Below are 27,606 nucleotides of genomic sequence, written 5' to 3' on the forward strand. Positions count from 1 at the left end.
ATAGAGGGATATGAACCAAGGGCAGGCAGAGGGATTACTTTAATTTGGCATCATGTTCAGTGCATCGTGGGCTAAGACTAAAGGGTCCATTCCTGTGCTGTACTGTTCTATGTTCTAAATGCAGAACAGCAGTGGAGTTAATCTCCTGTTCCTGGGCCCAAGCTACAATGTAAAAGCAACTTTAGCTTCAAAGGAAAGCAGAACACACAATGTGTGCTGAGTGTTTACTTACTGATGTGAATCTGTTGAACTTATGCAGGATCTTTGGACAGTCACGAGTAGATAGTTTTTTTGGATACTATGACATCAGGATCTGATTCAACTGCCAAGTCCATTAGCTCAATCAGTTTTACTAAACTGGGTGCTACTTCAGAGCCAGATCATTTATTCAGACATGTCTCGCTACAGGAGGCACATTAATTTCATATCCAACTGTAATTTAAATTTGGTGCCATAATTAGGGCAGCAGCAAAATTTGGAACCTATGGTGTAAAAGTAGCATTAGATTTTGAGCTGTCATTAGTCTCACCTTCCTGATTGTGGAACACAAAATGGTATTGAAAGGGGTTCAATATTAAAGCTAGCTTACAGAACATTGTGCCTTTAAACTGTTCAGCATTGAAACAAGTTCAAGGTGACTATAAAGGTGATCACATTTAGGTCTGCATTATGATGTCAGGCAATGATCAGGGATAGCGACCAGTGAGGGATTTCTGGGGCTTCATCTGAATATAGTCAAGAAGGCATATGGCATGCTTGCCTTCATTGGCCCAGGCACTGAATGTAAAAATTGACAAGTCATGTTGCAGCTTTACAGAACCTTAGTTAGGCTGCACTTGGAACACAGTGTCCAACTTATACCGGCACCCTGAAAAATAGGTGCACAGTGGTTAACACTGTTGCCTCACAGCAGCAGGGACCCAGGTTCAATTCTGGTCTCGGGTCACTGTCTATGTGGAGTATGCACATTCTCCCCGTGACTGTGTGGGTTCCCTTCAGGTGCTCCAGTTTCCGCCCACATTCCAAAGATGAGTGAGTTAGATGGATTAGCCATACTAAATTGCCCCTTGGTGTGAGGAGGATTAGCAGGGTAAATATGTGGGGTTATGGAGATAGGGCCTGGGTGGGATTGTTGTCAGTACAGACTCAATTAGCCAAGAGGCCTCCTTCAGCATCTTAAGGATTCTATGATTTCTGTCAAGATTTCATGTTGTATGTGCAGACAGCAATTTACAAAATTAAGATCAATTATATTTCAGCCAGATTTAAACCAGTTACACCTGGTATTAAACAAGGAATCCTTGACTCAAGTTGAAGATTTAAACATTAAAATCGAATGTTTTGGAAAATGATTACATCAGCAAGAGACTGAAAACAAACTCCATTGGAAATAAAACATTTCTTTGAATTGCAAATTCAAATTTTGGTCTGTCCGGGGCTCAGCAAATTTTTGGAAGGATTACACAGCAATTTGAAGTGAAGATGTTTTGGGACCAATCTTAGTCGTGGGTGAGCTATTGCCAGAGGGAGGAGTGCGTGTTTGCAATTGCCCCAGGGCGACTGGACAAAGGAAGGGTGAAACCAACCAGTAGCTTCCAAGGGGTATTGGCAATCCTTGTTTCAAAGGCAATGATGTGGCAATTATGTAAGGCCAGGATTGGCCCCAATTGTACTGCAGAGTTTAAAGTTTTTTAAGGTTTAAAACTTTAAAAAAGCAATGGGATATAACCTGCAACCAATCATTTTCTAGATTTATACATGATTGATGGCCATGCAGGTTTAGCAGGCAGTAAAGAGGGCAAAAGGTATATTGGCCTTCATAGCAAGAGGATCTGAGTATGGGGATGTTTTGCTGAAATTGTACCGGCCATTGGTGAGGCCACACCTTGTGTATTGTGTGCAGTTTTGGTGTCCTTATCTGAAGAAGGATGCTCTTGCTATAGAGGGAATGCAGCAAAGGTTTACCAGGCTGATTTCTGGGATGGCAGACCTGTCATAGGAGGAGAGACTAAGTTGGTTAGGATTGTAATCATTGGAGTTAGAAAGACTGAGAGGGGGTCTCATAAAAACTTATAAAATTCTAGATTCGGAAAGAAAGTCCTCGATGGTGGGAGAGTCCAGGCTAAAAAGTTTATTAGTCACAAGTAAGGCTTATATTAACACTGCAATGAAGTTACTGTGAAATTCCCCTCTTTGCCACACCCTGTGCCTGTGCAGGTCACTGAGGGAAAATTCAGCACGACTAATGCACCAAACCAGCACATCTTTCAGACTGTGGGAGGAAACCACGGCACCCGGAGGAAACCCACGCAGACACAGGGAGAACATGCAGACTCCGCACAGACAGTGACCCATGCTGAGAATCGAACCCGGGTTCCGGGCGCAGTAAAGCAGCAACGCTAACCGCTGTGTCACCGTGCTGCCCAGGTCATAGTTTGAGGATAACCTTTTAGGACTGAGGTGAGGAGAAATTTCTTCAGCTAGAGACTGATGAATCTGTGGAATTTACTACCACAGAAAGTAGTTGATGCCAAAACGTTATGTGATTTCAACAAGATATTAGAAGTAGCACTTGGAGCTAAAGGGATCAACGGATCTGGGGGAATTTGATGACTAGCCATGATCAAAACGATTGGCAGAGCAGGCTCAAAGGCCTGAATGGCCTACCATTGCTTGTAGTTTCTATTTCTACTAGGATGAGGAACCGGAGAGCCCCTAAAGAACTATCATTCTGTTGGCTGTCAGTGGCCTTAGTGAATGAGGGAAGGAAGCTGGCATGGAAGAGAAGTTAATTATCTTAATTAAAAGGGAAGGTTCAGGTTAGCTGTGGTAAAAGTGCAAGGAGCAATCTAGAATAAAAATATTGAATTGGAAGGGGGCCCAATTTCAATGGTGATAATAGATCTGGTTCAGGTAAATTGGAATCAAAGATTGACTGGTTAAGTTGATTAACGATGGTAAAATTGCCCCTTAAGTGTCCCAAAATTTGTAGGCAAGGTGAATTAGCCATGGTATGTGAGTCGGGTGCAGGCTTAGGGCATGGGAGAGGGCCTGGGTAAGTTACTCTGTCAGCGAGTCTGTGCAGACTTGAGGACCGAATGGCCTCCTTCTGCACTGTAGAGATTCAATAGTGGGCAGGCAAAAAGTAACAGAACAAAGGACTGCCTTTAAAGGGAAATGATTTGGATGCAGTTAAGGTCCATTCAGATGAGGGGAGAAGATAGAGCAGTGAAAGCTAGGGCTCCCTGAATGATGTAAAAGATGGAGCACAAGATGAAGTAGGAAAGATGCATATGACAGATGCCAGGTTGATGACACTTGAGAGAATCAGGCTTAATGCAGTAAGTTCAGAGGTAAAGTGACAAGAGAATTAAGAGAGGCAACAATGCCTCCTTCAGGCAGGGCACCTGCTATCATTACCAAGTCTGAAAAATCATTCCATTGCATCAAGCCATGATAGTAAAGTTAAAAAGAATAAAACCAGACAGATGACTCAGCAGCAAGGTAGCCAGCAGAAATGACAAGAGCATACCTCACCCAGTCACCCCTCCAAACTCTTCACTAATTCTAGAAATTTGTGCCAGACTTGGGAGACCTGTACCATCGACTAATCTCGCAACAGGCTGACATAGTCATATTTACCGAGTCATACCCTACAGTCAATGGGCCAGACTATTACCAAGTCTAGGTCATCAATATAGATCAGAAAAAAGGTGTGACCCAAATGCAGACACCTAGGCAACCCCACTGTATACCTTTTGTCTAGTCTCTGTTACTGTATTTCTTAGAAGAATGAGGGGAGATCTCATTGAGACATACAAGATGATGAATGGGATGGATAGGATAGAGGTGGAGAGACTCTTCCCGCTCAGAAAGGACAGTAGGACTAGGGGGCACAGCCTCAAGATAAAGGGGGGGCGGTTTAGAACGGAGTTGAGGAGGAACTTCTTCACTCAAAGGGTGGTGAATCTCTGGAATTCTCTGCCCGTTGAAGTGGTGGAGGCTGCCTCGCTAAATATTTTTAAGACGCGGGTTGATGGGTTTTTGTTAAGCAAGGGGATTAAGGGTTATGGGGAGAGGGCGGAAATGTGGAACTGAGCCACGACAGATCAGCCATGATCTTACTGAATGGCGGGGCAGGCTCGAAGGGCCAGATGGCCTACTCCTGCTCCTATTTCTTATGTTCTTATTACTCAGTGGGCTTCGTATCCATGCAGGAATTGTCCCAGGTATTTCATGAGTCTTTAACTGTGCTGACAAGCCACTGTGTGGCACTCCACCAAATAGAGTCTTAGAGGTTTACAGCACGGAAACAGGTCCTTCAGCCCAACTTGTCCATGCCGCCCTTACTTTTTGTTTAAAACCCCTAAGCTTATCCCAATTGCCCGCACTTGGCCCACATCCCATTATACCCATCGTACTCATGTAACTATCTAAATGCTATTTAAAAGATAAAATTGTACCCACCTCTACTACTACCTCTGGCAGCTTATTCCAGACACTCACCATCCTCCGAGAAAAAATTGCCCCGTGGACACTTTTGCATCTCTCCCCTCTCATCTTAAAACTATGCCTCTAGTTTTAGATTCCTCTACCTCTGGGGAAAGATATTGACAATCTACCCTGTCTATGTCCCTCATTATTTTATAGACCTCTATAAGGTCATCCCTCAGGCTCCTATACCCCAGAGCAAAAAAAGTCCAAGTCTATTCAGCCTCTTCTTATAACTCAATCCATCAAGTCCTGGTAGCATCCTAGTAAATCTTTTTTGCATTCTTTCTAGTTTAATAATATCATTTCTATAATAGGGTGACCAGACTTGCACACAGTATTCCGAGTGTGGCCTTACCAATGTTTTGTACAACTTCCAACAAGATGCCCCAACTCCTGTATTCAATGTTCTGACCAATGAAACCAAGCATGCCGGTTGCCTTCTTCACCACTCTATCCACTTGTGACTCCAGTTTTAAGGAGCTAAATCTCTTTGTTCTGTAACTCTCCCCATTGCCCTATTAACTGAATAAGTCCTGCCCTTGTTCAGTCTACCAAAATACATCACCTCGCATTTGTCTAAATTAAACTCCACCTGCCATTCATCAGCCCACTGGCCCAATTGATCAAAATCCCGTTGCAATTGGAGATAATTTTCTTCACTGTCCACTATGCTACCAACCTTGATGTCATCTGCAAACTTAGTAACCATGCCCTCTGTATTCTCATCCAAATCATTACTATAAATGACAAATAACAGTGAGCCCAGCACTGATCCCTGAGGCACACCGCTGGTCACAGCCTCCAGTTTGAAAAACAACTCTACAACCACGCTTTGGCTTCTGTCAAGAAGGCAATTTTGTATCCATTTAGATAGCTCACCCTGGATCCCATGAGATTTAACTTTATGCAACAACCTACCGTGCAGTACCTTGTCAATGCCTGTTGAAAGTTTATGCACACCACATCAACAGCATTACCCTCATTAATCCTCTGTTGTCTCATCAAAAAACTCATATCATGTTAGTTGCATCAAACCTATTCTGGCTTTGATCAATTAATCCACACTTGTTCATTTTGTCCCAGATTGTTTTTTCTCAAAGCTTTCCTACTGGTGGCCTTTAGTTGCAACAAGAGTGTAACATTTGCAATTCTATTGTCTTCTAGCATCACTTTTGCATCGGAGGAGGACTAGAAAACTACGGCCAGTACCTCCGTGATTCCATCCTTCCTTCCATCAGTTTCCTCAAATGCAAGTCATCTAATCCCGGAGGCTTATCTAACATTTACTCTTAGTCAATTTGTAAACTGTTGGTTAAGACAACACACAAAATCCAGGGCTTTATAAACGGAGACATATATTACTAAAGCAAGGAAGTTCAGCCTCAACGTGAGTATTGTATACAGTGTTGGACACAGCACTTAAAGGATGTGTCATCCTCAGAGAGGGTGCAGAAAAGAATTACAAGAATGGTTCCCAGGAATGAAGGACTCTGGTTTCACAGCAAGATTGGAGAATTTGGGGTTGGTGCCCACAAGAAGTGAAGGCAGTGAGCAGATTTAATAGAGGTGTTCAACATTATGAGATCAAGACCACGCAGATGGATGGAAACTGTCCTCATTAGAGGAAGGATCAAGATTACCTTTAATCAGAGGACACTGATTAAAGGTGATTGGCAAACACAACAACCATAGGGAAAATCTGTTTTATGCAGCGAGTGTAGGGTATGGAATACACTGCCCGAGAACGTGTGGAGCAGGGGACTGGATAAACAGCTGATGAGAAAAAATTTGCAGGAATATGGAGAAAGGACCAGGGCGATAGAATAGCTGAATTGATCTTGCAGAGAGCCAGCACAGACACTATTGGCCAAATGGCCCCCTTCTTTGCTGTAACTGCTCTATAATTGGTAATGATTACACAGCTTTGACCATTTTACTTCAATGCAACATTCCTTACTTTGAAATAACAAAATCTATTTGCAACTTGACCAGTGGTAAGATTCATTGTTCATTCATCTCATTCTGAACAGTTTATCTCATGGCTACATTCCTACCTGATACAGCCATAAGGGTTTCCGCATCAGAGGAAATCATATCTGTCATAACCCAATTACTGCAATAAAAAAAAGTATGTACTTGGAAACACCTACTTCTTGCAACAACTTTTCCAATTTTTCCTGCAATTCGAAGAAGTATCTTGAGGTGATGTGGCCCTGTCGGGATTTATCCAGGCAATCTCGTGCTAGCTCAATGATCTGATGATGTGCAAAACTGAGGACTCCATCTGCCAGTGGAAGGACATTGTCAGGAGAATAGCTCGTGATGATGTCCTGCAGCCTTTCTTCCATCTGGGCTGTGGCCTAAAGATTGAAATAACCCAGTTAATGTGCTAAGTATCAAACAAAGCTCAAAAATATTAACATCTTTGCAAAACCACTGTCTTATCAAGTGCATGATTCAGAAACACGGATTTTCAGTTTTTATAATACATAACTAAAGGGTTGGCATGGTGGCACGATGATTAGCACTGCTGCCTCACAGCGCCAGGGTCCCAGGTTCAGTTCCAGCCTCAAGGCACCGCCTGTGTGAAGTTTGCACATTCTCCCCATGTCTCTGTGGGTTTCCTCCCGCAGTCCAAAGATGTGGGGGCCAGGTTAATTGGCCATGCTAAATTGACTCCAGTGTCTGGGGGATTCGCAGGGCAAATATGTGGCATTATGGGCATAGGGCCTGGGTGTGATTGCAGTCAGTACAGACTTGATGGACTGAGTGGCCTCCTTCTGTACTGTAGGGATTCTATGGATTCTAACTATTTTAGGACTTTCATTTGAAATTGCATTGCTAAACTTACTTTACAATAATTATACTTATTTGAAAGGAAATAAATGAACCCAAGTTATCTATCATAGTTTTTGCGCATTGGGTTAGGTATACACTGCAGCCAAAATTTATTGGCACTCAACAGATTGTCAAGTATTTCATCAGGTTAGCCAGTTATGGGACATAAATCATCAATAATGGCTCTTCATAACGTACCCTCTTTGTAAGATGCGTTATAGCTTTGAGTTATATGTTACCAGAAGTATTTACACTCTGTAAACTGTTGAAAAAGACATCAATCACACATATTTCAGAAATGTACAAAAGATTGCGCTCAGCAACTTCTGAAAAGTTGGCCAAAAGGGCATTTCTTTTATCTTGGGATGAAGAGTTTTATTTCGATCTAATGTCCTGATTTGTTAGGCTACAAAAATTACAGGAACAAGGCTTCTTAAAGGCCAGGATTACCCACTTGTGTGCGCTATTGGGATCTCAATTCACTGGCTGTGATCATTTTTAAAAAACACACGAATTGTACATACTCCTCCATTCCTTAGACCCCAACCTCCCAATCCCTGTGCCTCAACTTCATTTTTTAAACTACGATTTTACTTCTGCTTTAAACAATCAAGTCCATCTGTTTTTCACGTGATGTTTTCCCATCAAACTAATGTTTTGAATCTTTAACTTGCAGACTTTCTTTAGTTTCCCACTGTACATTTTGAACAGGGATTAAGTTTAATAAATTGGCATGGTGACACAATGGTTAACACTGCTGCCTCACAGCGCCAGGGATCTAGATTCAATTCCAGCTTGGATAACTGTCTGTGTGGAGTTTGCACATCCTCCCCAAGTCTGCCAGGATTCCCTCCCACAGTCCAAAGATGTGCGGGTTCAGTGAATTAGCCATGCTAAATTGGCCCTGAGTGTCAGGGAGTTTAACAGGGTTATTGGTGGGGAGAGGGTAGGACTGTTGTTGATGCAGACTTAACGGGCTGAATGACCTCTTTCTGCACTGTAGGGATTCTATCGTTCTATGAGATATCCAGATTGGTTCAATTCACCTGGCCGAGGCTTTCACGTATGCTGTGCAGAAAACCAAGGTGGCAGCTGCTGCGCACACCCACCCCACAACCTTCCAAACACCTGGATGGCTTTTGTCAGGTGCAAAATAAAAGTTTGAAAACTGTGCAAGTTTCTACTGCAGAAGTGTGGGCCACATCCAGATGTTGATCGTTCTACGACAGTTTGAAATGCATCATCTGCAAACAATCTTGCCTTTGGAAATCGTTCCTTGTAGACATGGTTCATCATGATAATCTCATTATCACAGCAGGCTGGAGAGCGCCCGGGGCTACAAACAAGGCAAACAACATTTTGTAAGAAACAGCCACTTTATTCAGTGCAAGATTTAATAATTGTTCTTGAGACTCCTCTGAGATAACCAACTAAAGGCAGCAACTTTGGCATGAACCAAAACTTTCCCTTCCAAATTGTTCAAGACCAAACAAATATAAATTCTAAATCAGACCAGACTGCAAATGGTTTTGAATGCAGCAACAATATTCTTACAACACAACCTGGCCTGCATAGAAGTATATGTCCTAGAGCTTTTAAGATTAATATGCCATGTCTGCACAACTCGAAGTGAAAACAATGCTCTGAAGCCATTTGAAATGAATTTATTAGCCATGATTTAATTATCTACATAATTCAAGGCATGAAAGAACTCTTTATATAAATCTAGCACTTAAAGCAATCTTTTCCACAACAGTACTTCAGCAGTACAAATGCATTTTGCTCAAAATGCTTTCTTACCAGCTTTTATTTAATGACAAATAATTGGCATTTATCTCAGGCAGCACACGTTGAATTTGTTTGCTAAAAGGTAATTTGGTTAATTAAATTACAGAATATCAGAAATACAAATATTACAGAAAGTAAAGTACAGTAACTTTTCTATTTAAAGGGTGAAAAGCTGCAGCATGCTACGGGACCTGGGCGTCTTTGTGCATGAGTCGCAAAAACCCAGTCTGCAGGTGCAGCAGGTGATCAAGAAGGCGAATGGGATGCTGGCCTTCATAGCGAGAGGGATTGAATATAAAAGCAGGGAGGTCTTGCTGCAACTGTACAGGGTACTGGTGAGGCCGCAGCTGGAGTACTGTGTGCAGTTTTGGTCGCCGCACTTGCGCAAGGATATTTTGGCCTTGGAGGGAGTGCAGAGGAGGTTTACTAGGCTGATACCGGAGATGAGGGAGTTGGACTATGAAGAGAGACTAAATAGACTGGGTCTGTACTCGCTGGAGTTTAGAGGATGAGGGGGGATCTTATAGAGACATTTAAGATAATGAAAGGGATGGATAGGGTAGAGGTGGAGAGATTCTTCCCGCTTAGAAAGGATAGCAGGCCTAGAGGGCACAGCCTCAAGATAAGGGGGGGGCAGGTTAGATCAGAGTTGAGGAGGAACTTCTTCACTCAAAGGGTGGTGAACCTCTGGAATTCTCTGCCCGTTGAAGTGGTGGAGGCTACCTCGCTAAATATATTTAAGTCACGGGTAGATAGGTTTTTGACAGACAAGGGAATTAAGGGTTATGGGGAGAGAACGGGAAAGTGGAACTGATCCACTTCAGATCAGTCATGATCTTATTGAATGGCGGGGCAGGCTCGAAGGGCTAGATGGCCTACTCCTGCTCCTATTTCTTATGTTCTTAGAGCTGCTTTTCAAAAAGGACTTTGCAACACATTTATGATTGTATTTATTCCAAAGTCATTAACAGTATGCTGAAAGCAAAACAAGATTTATTTGCATTAAGGTTCACATAATCTTCAAGTTCAAACACATTGAAAAAGCTCCACCTGTTCTCCAAATGTATTTCCATTTTTGAAAATACCTTCAAGGTGCAGTCTAGATAAGGTCTAAGGGTAGCCTGCTCTGGGTGATAAGCAAATTATGATAGGTTTGGTACGAAGCTCATTTGACTGAAGTGAGGTACAGGAAGAGAGGCTGGCTAACGTCTATTAGGGTCTGGAGTTCCGTTCATTTGAAGTTGCTTTATTTGGACAATTCACCAACATTGACATAACCAGCTCAAAGGATCATAGAATTTTTAAGCACAAAGCGTGTCCTGTACAACCAGAGCTTTGTGCACATTTGTGAGGCGGCACAGTGGTTAGCACTGCTGCCTCACAATGCCAGGGACTTCGATTTGATTCCTGGCTTGGGTCATTGTCTGTGTGGAGTTTGCACGTTATTCCCGTGTCTGCGTGTGTTTCCTCCAGGCGCTTCGGTTTCCTCCCACAGCCTGAAAGACGTGCTGGTTAGGTGCGTTGACCCAAATAGTTGGAGTGTGGTGACTCGAGGAATTTCACAGTAACTTTATTGCAGCGTTAATGTAAGCCTTACTTGTAACTAATAAATAAACTTTTAACTTAACTTTAACATTTTAAAATCAACACTCTGGAAGCTGGTCTCATCCACTAAACTGGACATGGGCCCAATTTAAACTCATCTCCAGTGGCCATTGATGCTAATTGTGTCACTTGCAAGCCTAGAGGGGATTTCAAAAACTAAGCCAGCATGTTTGGGCACAAAGACACTAATCAGTACATTTTGAATCGACACATTGTGAATGAAATACATCTTTTCAACTGACTGAAAAACTGACCGTCGTATTTCAACGTGACCAAAGGCTAGTTCGGAATAATTCTGGAAAAATAATTTTCAGCAAATTGATTTTTCGTGATGAGGCCATTTTCAGCCGAATTCTTTAAATTTTTATGAAGTTAACATGCCTAAACATATGAAGGAATCTATTTTAAAGTAACATTTTATTCTAAAAAACGTTCGTTTTAAAATGCACCGTATTTTGTGTGGGGCAATAAGCAGCTGAGTTTGAGCAGAAACCAGCAGGCCGGGAGAGAGGGGGAACACTTTTCAAAGCCAGGCTCAATTCACCCCAGAATCACTGACTGCACTCATAGAACCTATCATATATTCTTTTGGGAATCTTGCCACCAATTAGTGTTCTGCTGTAGATTTTGCAATTCCTTAGAGGAACTGAGGAATTGCAATAAAAACGGATAATGCTGGATAAATGAAGTATCTCTGAAGAGAGAAATGTTCCGAGATAGTGTTCCGACTCCTGGGGGGGCCGGCACGGCAGCAGTTGGGGTGGGCAGGGGGGAAGAGCATGATAGATTTTAACTGTTCAAGATGGGATTGAGCAAAATAGAGGGTCAGGGATCGTGGGAGTTCAGGAGAGATTTGGCAAAGATGCCATGGACAAAAGGCAAAGGAAGTGTTAATGGTAGTGTTTAAGACTAAAGAAGATGCTAATAGTGGCATCAAGGTAAAATGGCGAATGTGCTAATGGCAGAACAAGGGGCAGCCAAAGTGAAACATAAGATGGCCCTGTGGGAGCTGGGGGGGGGGTCGGGAAAAAAATAAGATTTAAATAAAAGATCAAAATGTAGGAGAGAGTTCATGATCTAAAGTAGTTGAACTCAATGTTAAGTCCAGATGGCTGTAAGGTGCCAAAATGGAAAATGAGGTGCTGTTTCTCCAGTAGGACACTGCAGCAGACCAAGGATGGAAATGTGAACATGACAGCAAGATGACTTGGAATGACGGGCAACACGAATGTCAGGGTCATGTTGGCTGACTGAACGAAACCGTTCCACAAGGTGGAGCGATTCTGGGTAACTGCTTTGTGTAACACACCCACTCAGGCATATAAAATAAATGGTGTCAGTGTTGAGGTGACTGCAAGTCACAAAGCCCAGAACTAAGCTTCACGCCACACTGAAGTCAATAATATCAGTTAAGATTAATTACTTAACAATTGCCGACACAAAGACAAACCTTGTATGGGAATGCATTCCTAATGGGAGTTGACAGAAGGCATTTTTGTCCAAAGATTTTCCAGAGCTAATTACAGCTCGTGTGTAGTCTGGGAGTTTCAGCCAACACTTTTTTCTAGACAGAAGATCTGAAACGATGCCAGGAATCTTAGGTTCTGTTGCCAGCCAACATGTGCCAGTTAGAGTAAAGGTGATGACCTACAATTTCCAGACGTGTCTGGAATCATTAGTTTCAACTGCAGTCCTGGGTCAAAAGTTTTCTGTGTCAGCAGTAAGACTCTGACTAAACTGCCTGTTCAGATCTCAAGATAATTCCACATTGCCAGTTGCCCTGGGAAAACGCGGGAGCTTAACCTGTGAAGGAGCAGTGGGGAACATTCCAGACCCCAGACGCTTAGAAACTGACCAGTGAGGGAGCAGTGGGATAGAAGGGAACATTTTACAATCCTGACACTCGGGAGCTGAGCTGTGAGGGAGCAGCGGGACAGAGCAGAACATTCCAGACTCCAGACACTCGGGAACTGACCTGTGAGGGAGCAGTGGGGCAGAGCAGAACGTTCCAGACTCCAGATACTCGGGAGCTGTCCTGAGGGAGCAGTGGAGTGGCACAGAATGTTCCAGACTCCAGATACTTGGAAATTGACCTGTGAGGGAGCAGTGGGACAGAGCACCATAACTCAAAAGCCTGACGTCAGCTTTTGAATAGTGCGAGAGAGCTGACTGTTGGTAGGTAGGGGTTAAGGTGCTTTCTCCATTTTAAAGCTACATTGAGGTAAGCTAAGAGTTCTAGCTTTTATAAATAACAAATAATCTCCGACTTGGCGTAAGTAATGCCAGGCTAAAAAGTGTGACAGAGGAGCTCAGTCCCATGTTCTGTTTGGCCTGTAGCATGTGGGAATTTCTGTACCATTTGAGGGCCACATCAGTGGGAGGTGCGGCTGGTTTGACCAGTTTGAGGGCCGGTGTTTCAGAGCTTGAGGGTTGACTGGAGGCATAGTGGTGAATCTGTGAGGCTGACAGGTTCATGGATAGCATGTTTTTAAACATGGTCACCCCACAGCTTAAGGAAAGGCAGTCAGAGAGATAATGGGTGACCGGTCAGAAGAAGGGGAGCAAGAAGATAGTCAAAAAAAGCTCCAGAGTATATCTCGCTCATGTATCGCATTTCTGTGTTGGAAAACAGAGTGTGACAGTTCCTCTGGGGAGTGCAACGAGACCCAACTTCAGGGCACTGTGGGTGGCTCAGCGGCACAAGGGTGGAGGAGAAATGATGATAAGAGGCTCAACAGTGAGGGCATAGACAGGTGTTTCTGAGGCAGCAGATGTTTCTCCAGGATGTTGTGCTGCCTCCCAGATGCCAGGGTCAAGGATGTCACTGAATGGCTTCAGGGCATTCTGAAAGGGGAGGGTGAACAGTCAAAGGTCACAGTTCACATTGGCACCCAATTCTACCAATAGGTAGAAAAAGGGATGAGCTCCGGCAACAGGAATTTAGGGAGTTAGGTAGCAGATTGTAAAGCAAGACCTCAAAGCTTGTAATCTCTGGATTACTCCCAGTGCCATGTGCCAGTGTGTATAGAAATAAGAGGATAGAGTAGATGAATGCATAGCTGAAAAGATAGTGAGAGAGAGGGAGCTCTGGTTTCCTGGATCACTGGGTTTTGCGCAAGGTGAGGCCCATGTAAGTCAGACAGGTTGCACCAGAATGATCATCCTTGCGGGCAGGTTTGCTGGTGCCGTTGCGGGGGTGGGGATTTAAATTAATTTGGCAGAGAGATAGGTTACAGAAAGGAAGTACAGCGAGGGGTGATGCACAGCTGAATACAGAAGAAAACCAAGTCAGTCTGGAAGGTAAAGCAAATAAAGACATGTTAAGGCACAAGGGAATATGGCGAGGCTGGATGGTATTTATTTTAATGTAAGGAGTCTTACAAGTAAAGTAGATGGTATAAGGGCATTCATTAATGTACAGGAGTGTGATATCATTGCTATCACAGAAACATGGTTGAGGGAGAGGCAGGACTGGCAGCTCAATATTCTGGTGAATCTTCAGGTGAGACGGGTTGCCGGGGGAGGAGGAGGAAGAGGTTGGAAAAGAGAAGCTGGTATAGCAATATTGGTCATGGAGTCAATTACTGCAGTGAGTAGAGATGATATTTTAGCAGGCTCCTCAATGGAGGCCATGTGGGTAGAACTTAAGAGGGGCAATCACTTTGCTAGCAATGTAGACCCCAACAGGGAAAGATAGAAAAGCAGATACATAAGAACATAACATAAGAACATAAGAAACAGGAGCAGGAGTAGGCCATCTAGCCCTTCAAATCTGCCCCGCCATTCAATAAGATCATGGCTGATCTGTTGTGGCTCAGTTCCACATTCCCGCCCTCTCCCCATAACCCTTAATCCCCTCGCTTATCAAAAACCCATCAACCCGCGTCTTAAAAATATTTAGCGAGGCAGCCTCCACCACCTCAATGGGCAGAGAATTCCAGAGATTCACCACCCTTTGAGTGAAGAAGTTCCGGCAAACCTCAGAGAAGTGTAAAAACTATAGTGGGAGATTTCAACTTCTCCAATATTAATTGGGTTAGGCAAAGTGTGAAAAGCTTAGAGGGGATGGAATTCTTAAAAGTACATCCAGGAGAGCTTTTTGAGTCAACACGTAGAAAGTCCTCAAGAGAGGGGCTAAAATTTGACCTAGTTTTAGGGAATGAGGTTGATCAGTGGGGAAGCATTTCAGTGACCGTAATGCAATAAGATTTACAATAGTTATGGAACAGTTCAAAGAAGAACTGGAAATAAAGGTACTAATTTGGGGGAAAGGCTGATTTTAATAGGATAAGATAGGATCAGGCCAAAGTGGACTGGAAGCAGCTACTTGTAGAAAAATCCACATCAGAAAAGTGAGAATCTTTCAAAAATGAAATAGAGAGAGCACAGGGCCAACATGTTCCTGCAAATGTAAAGGGTGGGACCAATGATTCCAGAGATGTCAACGGATCTACGGGATTGGATAAGAAAAAAAGAGAGGCTTATGGCAGACACAGAGCTCAAACAGTGGATGCCCTACAGCAGTATAGAAAGAGCAGGGGGTGCTTAAAAATAGAGAGAGAGGGAGCATGAGAAAACAACAGACGGCAAAATAAAGGAAAATCCCAGGATGCTTTATAAGTATATTAACAGGAGAACTTCATTAGGGACCAAAGTGACTGTGTGTGTGTGTGTGTGTGTGTGTGTGTGTGTGTGTGTGTGTGTGTGTGTGTGTGTGTTGTGTGTGGAGCCGGAAGATGTAGGTGAGGTTTTAAATGCGTTTTTGGTGTCTGTGTTTACTCTGGAAAAGGCCGAGGTAGGTATAGAAAGCAGGGAAGGGAATTGTGATATAATTGAACATATATAATTGTACATTGTGAGGGAGTGGGGTATTAGCCATTTTAGAGAGCCTAAAAATGGATAAATCCCTGGGCCCAGATGAGATGCATCTGAGGCTGCTATATGAAGCAAAGAAGGACATTGCATCTGACACCAGATTTCAAATGCTCTCTGGCCACAGGACAGGTGCCAGAGTACTGGAAGACAGCTAATGCTATTATTCAAGGAGAGAAACAAAGGTACTAGCAGGCCAGTGAGTCGAACATCAGTGGTAGGGAAAATATTTTGAGGGACAGAATTAATCTCCACTTGGAGAGGCAAGGATTAACCGAAAGACAGTAGTTAGCACTGTTGCCTCACAGCACCAAGGACCTGGGTTCAATTCTGGTTTTGGGCTTCTGTCTGTGTAGAATTTGCACATTCTCCCCATGTCTGCATGGGTTTCCTTCCACAGTCCAAAGATGTGCAATTTATGTGGATTGGCCATGCTAAATGACCCCATAGTGTCCAAAGGTGTATAGGTTAGGGAGATTGGCCAAGGTAAATGAATGGTGTTAATTGGAAAGGGCAGGGGGGATGCTCTTTCAGAAAGTCAGTGCAAGCCCGATTGGCCGAATAGCCTCTCCATCTGCACTTTGAACATAGGATCTGATCCTTGACGAAGCTTATCACACCCAGAATTTGTGCATTAAGCGAAAACTGAAAATGGTGCTAAATTATCAGAAGTCAATACATTCTCATCCTTCTCCCTCTTAAAAAGATACTGAGGGATTCTGCAATTCATCCAGTTCCACAAAATCTACCTGAAAGGTAGTGGCGAAACCAAAGGACAGGTATTAGGGCAGCTGATGTTAATCAGAAAGCCAGGTAGCTCAGGGCACCAGAATTAAGCCAATATCAACAACTTGTCTAAAGTTGGCAATAAAAGCAACATTTGTTCGATTTCAGTCAAATCCAAAAAGCAGCTGTCATTGATTTGAAAATCAATGTTAAAAAAATAAGTAATCGCAGAAAATAGGATTCAGCGTATTTATCATATGAACAGATGAGTTGTTTTGACCAGAAAGGTCAATGGACAATTTTGGCTAATTGTGTTCTATTAGAATTCGATAAGGTAGAATTAGATTTGGTGTTTATGTCTTTGAGTACTCTGAGGCACCATCATGGATCACAGACCTTCATACCGGTATCTTGAATAAGATATCAGGAGAATATCTGGTATACTGATAACCATACCTCACATTGAGGGGGGGGAGGGGGGGGGGGGGCGGGGAAGCAACAATACAGTTGTGAAAGAACACCTAAATCTAGAAATATTTCACCACTGGGATCAGAATTATTCCCCTTTAACCCAGGAGTTGGAAACAGTTCAACAGACTTGAAACAGTTATTTTAAGAACTCTGAAATTGGCAAGTTGTTGAATGGATTAAGTCCCCTTAGAGCATCTTGCATTATTAAGAGCCAGCATTAGTTTTTTTTTAAAAAGGGCCAAAATTCTAACCACTTCTAATTTTAAGCAAAAAATAATTACTTTTCCTCACAATGATTTTTCTTACTAACATTAAGGAAAAAAGATTTCAGTCCTTAAGTTGCAGACTAAACATAGAAAACAGAAGCAGGAGTAGGCCATTCGGCCCTTTGATCCTGCTCCTCCCTTCATTTTGATCACAAGGAATCAACAAATTCCATATTCTGATCCCTTCTTTCCCCACCCCCTCAATATCCCTTGATCCCTTTGGCCCCAGAACTATATCTAATTTCCTCCTGAGATCAGACAATGTTTTGGCCTCAACTACTTTCTGTGGTAGTAAATTCCACATATTCATGACCCTCTGGGTGAAGAAATTTATCCTCACTTCAGTTCTAAAAGGTTTACCCCTTATCCTCAAACTATGCCCTCTAGTTCTGGACCCCCCTACCATTGAGAACATTCTTTCTGAATCTATCCTGTCTAACACTGTTAGAATTTTAAAAGTTTCTACAAGATTCCATCTCATTCTTCTGAACATAATCCTAACTGACTTAGTCTCTCCTCGTATGACAGACTTGTCATCTCTTGGTAAACCTTCGCTGTACTTACTCGTTAGCATGAACCACCTTCCTCAGATAAGGACACCAAAACTGCACACAACATTCCAGGTACTACAAACCTGAGACTCCGGGAGCGTGGTCGCATTGAAGGAGGCCTGCGCTTCTCATCGTTGGCAATGGCATCTGTGCTGCAGAAATGCTTGGAAAGAAAGTGCAGCTCATCTGGAGTTGGCTGGTATGGCAACTGGTGCAGCTTTTCCTGAGATGAACATGACGACTAGAAAAAAAAACACAGGGAGAACATCACAATTCAATTCATAGATTCCCTTCACTATCAAAGGATACTGGGTATGAAGGAAGGTGCCAGGAATTATTGTGTAAACACTACAGACACAGTGGCACGGTGCTCAGCACTGCTGCTTCATAGGGACCCAGGTTTGATTCCCGGCTTGGGTCACTTATCTGCACAGAATCCACATGTTCTCCCCATGTCTGTGTGGGTTTCCTCCGGGTGCTCCAGTTTCCTCCCACTGTCCGAAAGACACACTGGTTAGATGCATTGGCCATGCTAAATTCTCTCTTAGTGCATCGGAACAGGCGCCGGAGTGTGGCGACTAGGGGATTTTTCACATAAACTTCATTGCAATGTTAATGTAAGCCTACTTGTGACACTAAGAAACTTAAAATTATACAGGACCAAAAAAGATTAAAGGACAGTATCTTCAATTAACAGAACATCAAACTAAAAGAAAATATAAAATAACACTAATTTTAGTCATTTAATAGCACAACACTTGAGTATCCCTGAAAAAGAGACAAGTGGTCAAAACTTTACGTTTTGCACTCATCAGAGCAGATGGCAAGATTAGCAACAGTAAAGGGAACAACAATTTATACTGCATGAGGAGACCTGAATGAGCATGCTGATTGAATGTTGAGGGTTCACTTGCCAACCAGTCAGCACTCATTTTAATTTCTGAGGCTAGTTTTTTTTAAAATCATAAGCTATTACAGTTGCTTTGCAAAATAATTTCAGAGCAGAGAAGGAGGCAACAAGTAACATTTCCCAGATTAACAGGAGAACTTTCAAGGAGTCAGGGAAAAGTTTTTTGTTTTAGAACATTCCACCTAACTAGTACCATAATTATACATGATTAGCTTGCAGTCACCAGCTCCTTGCTCAGAATGAATGACAATTAAAACGAGTGGACTGGGCAATATTCAAACGAGTGGACTGGGCAATTATCCTAAGAGGCTTGGAAGCATAAGCCGCAGCTTATATGTTTTTGATACATTTCCAATGATCCAAGAAGTAGCTTCTCAACATCTAATCTCTTCACTCCAGCTTGAACCTTGCCAACATTTTCCCGTCTCATTTCCCTATCCAATCCAAATTAATTTTCAGGATGGTTCTGCTATAGAAACAGATAGGAATTAGAAAATGATTTCAAAAATAAGTCACTTCATTCACTGTGTGGGATTTTGAACACCTAAAAATTGCTAAATCCTTTATCTGATTGAATCCCTGATTCACTTGGCTTCTTACAGTATTGAAAGTGGCAAATATGGAAGCGCACATCATCCAGCGTATCTGAGAAACCTATTGCCAAGTACTTGGAAGACTTACTGCTACTTTAGCTTGTGTGCAATAAATAGGTTCAGCTTTTGGCATATTAAGGCATGAAATCATTGTTGGTCACCGTCTGTTCACAATTGTGCTTGTAGCTGCCGCTGCCAGAGATAAGGCAGCTCACGCAGACAAGGTGAAAAGGAACTTACGGACACTGTGGAGCTGGGAGTATTTGTGCCATAACCGGATGACGGGAGGGAAGCCAAAGACCATCGACGCCCATCGCTCCTGAAAAAATTTTAAAAACGTTACTTCATTATCAGCCCTAAAGACAACTTAACCTCAAGCATCCACAATGACAAAGGTTTCAATTTGTCCTTGTCATTTTTTTTACTTACACATGAGGTGCACATAATTATACTACAACCATTGTGGAGGTGAAAAGTTGTTCCATTTCACACTGACCATGTAGCTACAGCATAAGCTTGGAGTCTAAATTAACCCATAAGGGAGGGAGGTTAGTAATGTCATACATCAAAATCTAGAATACATTATTTTCTGAGCTGGAATTGCCTACATAAAAGTTAAGCAGCACAAATGGCGGTAAAGCCAAAAGCATTTGTGATACAACATAGAATGTTAGGAAATATAATGAAAAAAACTTTTACGAATGATTTCCTCAGAGAATACAGCCTACATTTTGCTGCAGAAGGTCTTGTTTAGGTTTTTACACGTTCGTATGGCAGATTGCTGAAAGCAGGAGCTGATAATGCTGCAGCAAAAGAAACTCGCCCTCTGGGATTTGATGGAAAAGGGCAAACAACCACTGTGAACTTCCTTAAGTAATCAGATTGAGAGACAGAGAAACAAACAGTGCAGGGATTGAGAGTGAGTGATCTCAATGTCAAATCAGGTACAGAGAAAGAAATAGAGAGGGAGGAGAAAGATTGGATTGAGAGAGAGAAATGTTCTTAAAAGTTAATTTGAACATTTTACATTTTTAAAAGCGTGAACGACAATTAAGATCTGACGGAATGAGACATCACAAGTGTAACAGTTAATTTTGACTGGCAGTAATTAACATCTATCACTTGGTTAAAAAAAATTAAACTTTAAATGTAATTGAAAAGGGCGGCGCAGTGACAAGCACTGCTGCCTCACAGTGCCAGGAACCCGGATTCGATTCTCAGCTGGGTCACTGTCCGCGTGGAGTTTGCACATTCTCCCCTTGTCTGTGTGGATTTCCTCCGGGTGCTCCGGTTTCGTCCCACAGTCAAAGGTGCATGGGTTAGACGGATTGGCCGTGCTAAATTGTCCCTTGTTGTCAGGAGGACTAGCTAGGATAAATGCATGGGGATAGGGCCTGGGTGGGATTGTGGTTGGTGCAGACTCAATGGGCCGAATGGCCTCCTTCTGCACTGCCAGGATTCTATGAAACGATTCTACTTTTGTTTCATGTTTACTGCACAAGCACATCAACCTCACACTATTCCATACATATCAATGGAAAGGCACACAGCAAAGCTAATGATGGAGTGGCACAACTCTGACAGCAACTTCTGCTTATTTACAATTTACATTTAACAGCGCACCTACTCCTTGCCTAAAGCTGCTGTACCCTTTGTACATAAATAATGACAAACAGTGTTAGCCTCATTGCTAAGATTTTGAGAGCAGAATCTGGCCGTGTCTGAAGCTGTTTTTAAAACTGAATGGTCTGAAAGCAAAGGCAGAACAACACCTAGCTCCCAAGCAGATGGTGATGGGTTCACATCTCAGAACTCCTCATCACTCAACCAACAGCTACTGTCAGAAGATGTTACAGTCAGGCCTGGACTAGGTGAATGGCAGGGTACGAGAAGACTAAGCTTGGGAGAAGCAGCATGACTGATGCACAGGACGGCAGGAAGAATAAAAGGGGAAGAATGGACAAAGACTATAAAGCTGTTGAAAAACATTCATGGCTTTGAGAACTAGAAACCCGACATTTGTTCCCCCACATCCAAAGTCTTGACTTTTTCTCTTTACGCTTTCTGTAATCTATTCTCAGATTTACTTCCGACTTCCTCCCCAGACAGAAGCTTCAGAGAGCTTTTAATAACTTTTCTCAAATGAATAAACACCTGCTTCATAAACGAAAAGCAAACATTCCCAGAGGAGAGAAAATTAAGACAAACAGATAGAAAAGTTAAAGTTTATTTATGAAATATATGTAGCTTCCAACTTCAGTGGCAAAATCTCAAGTTATGTGGGTTCATTTTGGAAAACAAAAATGAAATGCTGAGTGACGTAAAACATGTGCTTCCGGCCCTTACTGTTCGCTCTCCCTGCAGGATTTCTCCCTCTCCCACCCACCACCACCCCACATTTCCTGCAGGATTTCTCCCTCTCTCCCCCTCCCTGCAGGATTTCTCCCTCTCTGCCCCCCCTCCCTGCAGGATTTCTCCCTCTCTGTCCCCTCTCCCCTCAGGATTTCTCCCCCTCTGCCCCCTCTCCCCTCAGGATTTCTCCCCCTCTGCCCCCTCTCCCCTCAGGATTTCTCCCCCTCTGCCCCCTCTCCCCTCAGGATTTCTCCCCCTCTGCCCCCTCTCCCCTCAGGATTTCTCCCTCTCTGCCCCCCCTCCCTGCAGGATTTCTCCCTCTCTGCCCCCCCTCCCTGCAGGATTTCTCCCTCTCTGCCCCCCCTCCCTGCAGGATTTCTCCCCCTCTGCCCCCTCTCCCCTCAGGATTTCTCCCCCTCTGTCCCCTCTCCCTGCAGGATTTCTCCCTCTCTGCCCCCTCTCCCTGCAGGATTTCTCCCTCTCTGCCCCCTCTCCCTGCAGGATTTCTCCCTCTCTGCCCCCTCTCCCTGCAGGATTTCTCCCTCTCTGCCCCCTCTCCCTGCAGGATTTCTCCCTCTCTGCCCCCTCTCCCCGCAGGATTTCTCCCTCTCTGCCCCCTCTCCCCGCAGGATTTCGCCCTCTCTGCCCCCTCTCCCCGCAGGATTTCTCCCTCTCTGCCCCCTCTCCCCGCAGGATTTCTCCCTCTCTGCCCCCTCTCCCCGCAGGATTTCGCCCTCTCTGCCCCCTCTCCCCGCAGGATTTCTCCCTCTCTGCCCCCTCTCCCTTCAGGATTTCTCCCTCTCTGCCCCCTCTCCCTGCAGGATTTCTCCCTCTCTGCCCCCTCTCCCTGCAGGATTTCTCCCTCTCTGCCCCCTCTCCCTGCAGGATTTCTCCCTCTCTGCCCCCTCTCCCTGCAGGATTTCTCCCTCTGTCCCCTCTCCCTGCAGGACTTCCCCCTTTCAAATAAAAGTGAATACGCAGACGTTAAGTTCCACAGCAAAAATAAGAACAGGAAAAAGACAAAGGTTATGACAAAGCAGACAAAACTTGCTTGTGTGTGTGAGTAGCATGTTGCGAGCAGATTCATACTCATGCTAATTACCTGTCGGTTCTGTGGCCATGACTGAAGGGTATCACAGGATAGTTTAGAGGCAGAAAAACAAAGGTGAAAAAAAATTGTAGACTTTTAAGACGTTCGATCTTGATACAATGAGCGGCAAAATCAGAATAACTCGAAGCAGTAAACCCTTTTCCACTAAATACTCTTCCTGCAAGACTCCAAAAAGGCCTCTGAATCCAATATACTGACAGGCTCAAGTTGTTCAAATTTTGAGTTCCATATAGATCAGTTAATCTCTTGTAAAATGGCATCACAGTATAATGAAAATCAATCAAACTCCAACAATGACAAGGCCAACCGTTCATTATTTTAATGACTATTGGTATAAGTAAACTTAAAACATTCTTTCATAAACTGGGGTTGATCTGTGTATGGAATATGAAATGTGAAATGCCAGTGCTGGTCGAGGTGTTGGTCATTATGAAATGTGAAAAACATAGTAATTCAAATTAAATGAATGTCACATCTTTTATTTAACGAACGAATTCTACAAGGATACCTTTAACCACATCAAATTCTTTGGGCCGTGGCTTGCTCTGAGTGGTTATCTGCAGCAGATGCATGTACCAACTTACCCTCACTCAGATTCCAAAAAGTGCCTGCCTTGCACAACCTGCCTGACTCAGGCCGAGTGAAACATAAGAAGCGAATAGCGCCCCCGGTTCCAGTGGGGAAGTGTAAAACCAGTGGCCAAAGATGTGAAGGTTAGGTGGATTGGCCACGCTAAATTGCCCCTTCGTGTCCCACGAAACGTACATTAGATGGATGAGCCACGATAAGTGCATGGGGTTACAGGGATAGGGCGGGGGTGGGGGCCTGGGTAGGATACTCTGTCACAGCCGGTTCAGACTCGATGGGCCAAATGACCCCTTCTGCACTGTTGGGATTCTATTATCTACGAGATGCACTGCAGAAACTCAGCAAGGCTCCTTAGGCAATACCTTGCACACCCATGACTCTGACCATCTGAAGGACAAGGGGAGCAGGCACATGGGAACACCACAATGTGGAGGATTCCCCTCCAAGCTGCACACCGGCAAGAATTTTACCATCTCACCCGTCACAGGAATTGGAGTGAGCTAGGGATGGACCTAGGAAAAATCCATAGACCTCAGGTGGGATTTTACAGTTTTGGGATGAGCAATGCTGTAAAATCCTGCCCTCTGTGGACTTTGGAATTATATTGCTGTTCCTCCACTGTCACTGGTTCAAAATCATGGGGCTCAAGGGCAATTAGAGATGGGCAATGAATGCTGGCTTAGCCAGGGAAGTCCACATTCCGTAAGATGCATTTTAAAAAACCATACACAGTTTTGCTTTGTTTGGATGTGTCTTAAACCTTCTTGGTAACATGGCTAATACTGCCTACTTGATCCTATGCATCAATTCATAAGGTGTTGAAAATATACACTGGAGGTGAAAAATAGAGGTTGCTTACTATTGAGAGTATAGCATTCTTAGTGGAAAAAAGACATCGAATATAGACCTAAATGATTTTTGGCGATGGAAAAATGGAAAGACCTTATTCTCTGAGTTACTTCTACACCACAATTGGCAGTGAAAAAAAACTCTACTGTGCTTTTAGGTATTGATTACAAATCTAATCATCTGTGGTCGCCAAAATGGATTTTTATAGTTAGAATAAAAGTTATCCAAAAATGTGTGTAATAGACTTCTTTAAGATATTAAAATGTTTTGATGGCACTCAGCATTGATTTCTAAGGTATCACTTGTTTGCTAAGATTTTATATCTACTTACCTTCGAGCGAAGGAAAAATGAGCTGAGGCACTCGGAGAGAAATTTCTTGGGCTGTCTTGAGGGCTGTTTCCTGCTAAAGAGATGAATGTCTTTTGATCAGTGTATATAGCCATTAGAAATGCTCTTAAAATAGCAACTGCTTTTCATTGTAAATTTAAGACTCTAAGCAGGCCCCACAAACCCCAGACATTCCCTCTTTCACCTTCTTCCATTGGGGAAAAAGATAAAAGTCTGAGGTCATGTACCAACCGACTCAAGAACAGCTTCTTCCCTGCTGCCATCAGACTTTTGAATGGATCAACCTTGCATTAAGTTGATCTTTCTCTGCACCCTAGCTATGACTGCAACACAACATCCGGCACCTTCTCCTTTCCTTCTCTATGAACGGTATGCTTTGCCTGCATTGCGCGCAAGAGACAATTACTTTTCACTGTATGCTTATACATGTGACAATAATAAATCAAATCAAATAGCATCTTAATCTTGGACACAGCTTTTTAAAGGTTTCATTCAGAAAAAGGTACATATTTTGTGATGCCATTGTATAATTTTATCACAATACTTAATCGGAGAAAGTGCTGGCTCTTTGGCCACTTTGGAGTAGTTAGTTTCTTGTACACATTACACAAATATTATATAATTTGATGGTAATGAGGGTGGCCTGCCAAGAAGATGTATAAATAATACCTGCTGTTCAGTTGGATCAGGCTGATATAAGTGTCTGTTTCTTTATCTTGTCTCATTTATTATTTTTCTCCTCCCACTGTCAAAGTACCGATAGATGTTTCCTACATTAAATGTAAGCACATTACAAACTATCCTCAATGGATCCCTTCCACTGCGCTGAGTACGTGCCAGCCTTCTGATGTGGAAAGACTGAGGCTCATGAAGACAGCTGCTGGGAAGTACTATCTAGAGGTTGGTTATGTGAAAATGCACTCAGGTATCCAGACATTGCTGCCGACCTTGATTAGCTTACAGCAAGGTAAGTTATCGCTGCTGAAGCTTCACATCTCCAACTGTATCACCAGCGCCCAAAGGGGATAATTTTAAGCCCTCATCTGCCGAGCAGGAAAATGAGTTTAATACAATCCCACACGTTTTGGTAAATCGTGCCATTTATTAGCTTTCAGCATCTTGACATCATAGAATCATAGAATCTCACAGTGAGGAAGGGGGCCATTCAGCCCATCACATCTACACCGACAACAATCCCACCCAGGACATATCCCCGCAACCCCGCCTATCTACTAATCCCCCTGACATTAAGGGTCAATTTAGCGTGGCCCAATCAACCTAACTCGCACGCACATCTTTGGAGTGTGGGAGGAGATGGAAGCCGAAGCACCCGGAGGAAACCCACGCAGACACAGAGAAAACATACAAACTCCACACTGTCACCCAAATCCGGAATTGAACCTGGGTTCCTGGCATTGTCAGGCAGCACTGCTAACCACCGTGCCGCCCCTAATATACATCAGTAAGAGGTCAAACCTGTGTGTTTGAGGAAATGCCATTGTGCATTCTGTGTACTGTGCCTCGCCATAGTTACGTGACCTGAGTCATCAGATCTCTGACACATGCCTTTGCGAGTAAAGTGGTCGAAGGGAGAAGCCATTTTACCCACCATGTGGAACATGGTGCCGGGGGGCGTAGCTAGTATTCTAAATCCTCCAGGATTAGACTAGAGCTTCCAGGAATTAATTGCCTAGATGCTGCTGTCTGCGGGCCTATACAAAAATTATTGGGACTTTTCTTTTCCTTCCTTTTCTTTGAACACTTTTCTTTACCAGATAGAAATAACGAAAGCTGCAGGTGAGATAAAGGCATTTTGTTTGACTGCCAAGCATCCTCCAAACGGATCTGGAGTCTTTTTGCTTTCCAGTTGGTATATAGGAAGGCAGTGCAGCGCAAGGATGGATATTTTGGCCAGCTATTGGCTAGAGCATGGGGCAAGCCATGTGATGAAACCTTCAGGAACACACTTAATTACAGTCGGCAACTAACGTGTTGCTGAAATTGAGTGGATTTTGACAGCTGGTAGAGAGCCAGCTGCTGCAAGAAACAGCCGAGATTAATAAAAATTTCAGTCCGCAACTTTGTATAGGACTGGGTGTTTCAGGGTGACTTAGAATATTCCAGTACCAGCTCTTATGGAGATGAAAGCAGATATAAAATAAATTGGAAACTCTCCCATTTTCAATTGCAGAATTATGAAATTGTCACCAAGTTAGACAAAAAACTTGAACAAATAAGAATAGCATCTATATTGCCAATCCTGGGGTAACAATGCTACAAGCTGTATTGCATCCTGGACCTCGCTGAGGAACTGAAAAACCAACCTTGCAAAATCTTGGCAGCCTTGAAGACCAGCTCTGAACCCTCTACTGATGTTATTTATGAACGCTGTGTGTTCAACACTTGAGTTCAGTCAGACGGGAAGAATACTGATTGATACATGTGACTACACTGAAATGTCTACACGGAATCTTTTGAGTTTAAGCAATTGAAGGATGATCTAGTCAGAAATGATGTGGGGATGCCAACATTGGACAGGGGGGTGGGCACAGTAGGAAGTCTCACAACACCAGATTAAAATCCAACAGGTTTATTTGGAATTACGAGCTTTCAGAGCATTGCTCCTTCTTCAGGCGATGAAGGAGCAGAGCTTTGAAAGCTTGTGATTCCAAATAGGCCACTTGGATTTTAACCTGATGTTGAGTGACTTATTGATCAGAAACAGAATTGCCTCAGGAACGAGAGATCCCACCGTGACACAATCCACTCTCTGAGTGAGAAGAAACCTACTCTTAAGAAAGCTATCGAAATCTGCAGAGACTCTGAAGTATTTAATCATCAGTGGAACAGTATTGATGGGAGAACTAATTAGACTTTACACCCTGCAGTTCAGACCTTGCAAGCACAAGATAATAAAGGAAAGGAAGAAAAATTTGCTCTGGGTTCTCCAGTTTCCTTCCACTGTCCAAAGATGTGCAGGTTAGGTGGACTGGCCATCCTAAATTGCTCCTTAGTGTCAGGGAGACCAACAGCGTAAATATGTCGAGTTACCGGGATAGTGGCACTATCGTTGGTGCAGGCTTGATGGGCCGAATGACCTCCTTCTGCACTGTAGAGATTTTATGATTCTATTCTATGATATCTATCCTATCTGAGCCATTTAACATTTTTAAAACTTTAATCAGATTATGCAACTTTCTAAATATAGGAAATACAAGCCAAATTTATGTAATGTGTCCTCAT

The 27,606-nt window shown here is 43.3% G+C and overlaps 1 protein-coding gene across 8 annotated transcripts in view; it reads right to left on the minus strand.

The window, feature by feature from the left end:
• The window catches only part of LOC145343260 (microtubule-associated serine/threonine-protein kinase 4-like), a 445,947-nt gene that overhangs the window by 61,943 nt on the left and 356,398 nt on the right, over positions 1-27,606 (minus strand). For 5 of the 8 annotated variants that reach the window (XM_080189364.1, XM_080189365.1, XM_080189370.1 and 2 more), the window contains 6 exons: positions 24,346-24,418; positions 22,569-22,589; positions 19,355-19,433; positions 17,695-17,852; positions 8,593-8,668; positions 6,645-6,854 (listed from right to left, as the gene is read on the minus strand). In XM_080189364.1, coding sequence (XP_080045490.1) covers positions 6,645-6,854; positions 8,593-8,668; positions 17,695-17,852; positions 19,355-19,433; positions 22,569-22,589; positions 24,346-24,418 — 617 coding nt within the window. The remainder of the gene's footprint in view (positions 1-6,644; positions 6,855-8,592; positions 8,669-17,694; positions 17,853-19,354; positions 19,434-22,568; positions 22,590-24,345; positions 24,419-27,606) is intronic. The other 3 variants (XM_080189366.1, XM_080189367.1, XM_080189371.1) reach the window with 3 other exon arrangements.

The sequence above is a fragment of the Carcharhinus amblyrhynchos genome, chromosome 5, assembly GCF_965287045.1.
Source record: "Carcharhinus amblyrhynchos chromosome 5, sCarAmb.v2.hapA, whole genome shotgun sequence".
In the NCBI taxonomy this organism is placed as follows: domain Eukaryota; kingdom Metazoa; phylum Chordata; class Chondrichthyes; order Carcharhiniformes; family Carcharhinidae; genus Carcharhinus; species Carcharhinus amblyrhynchos.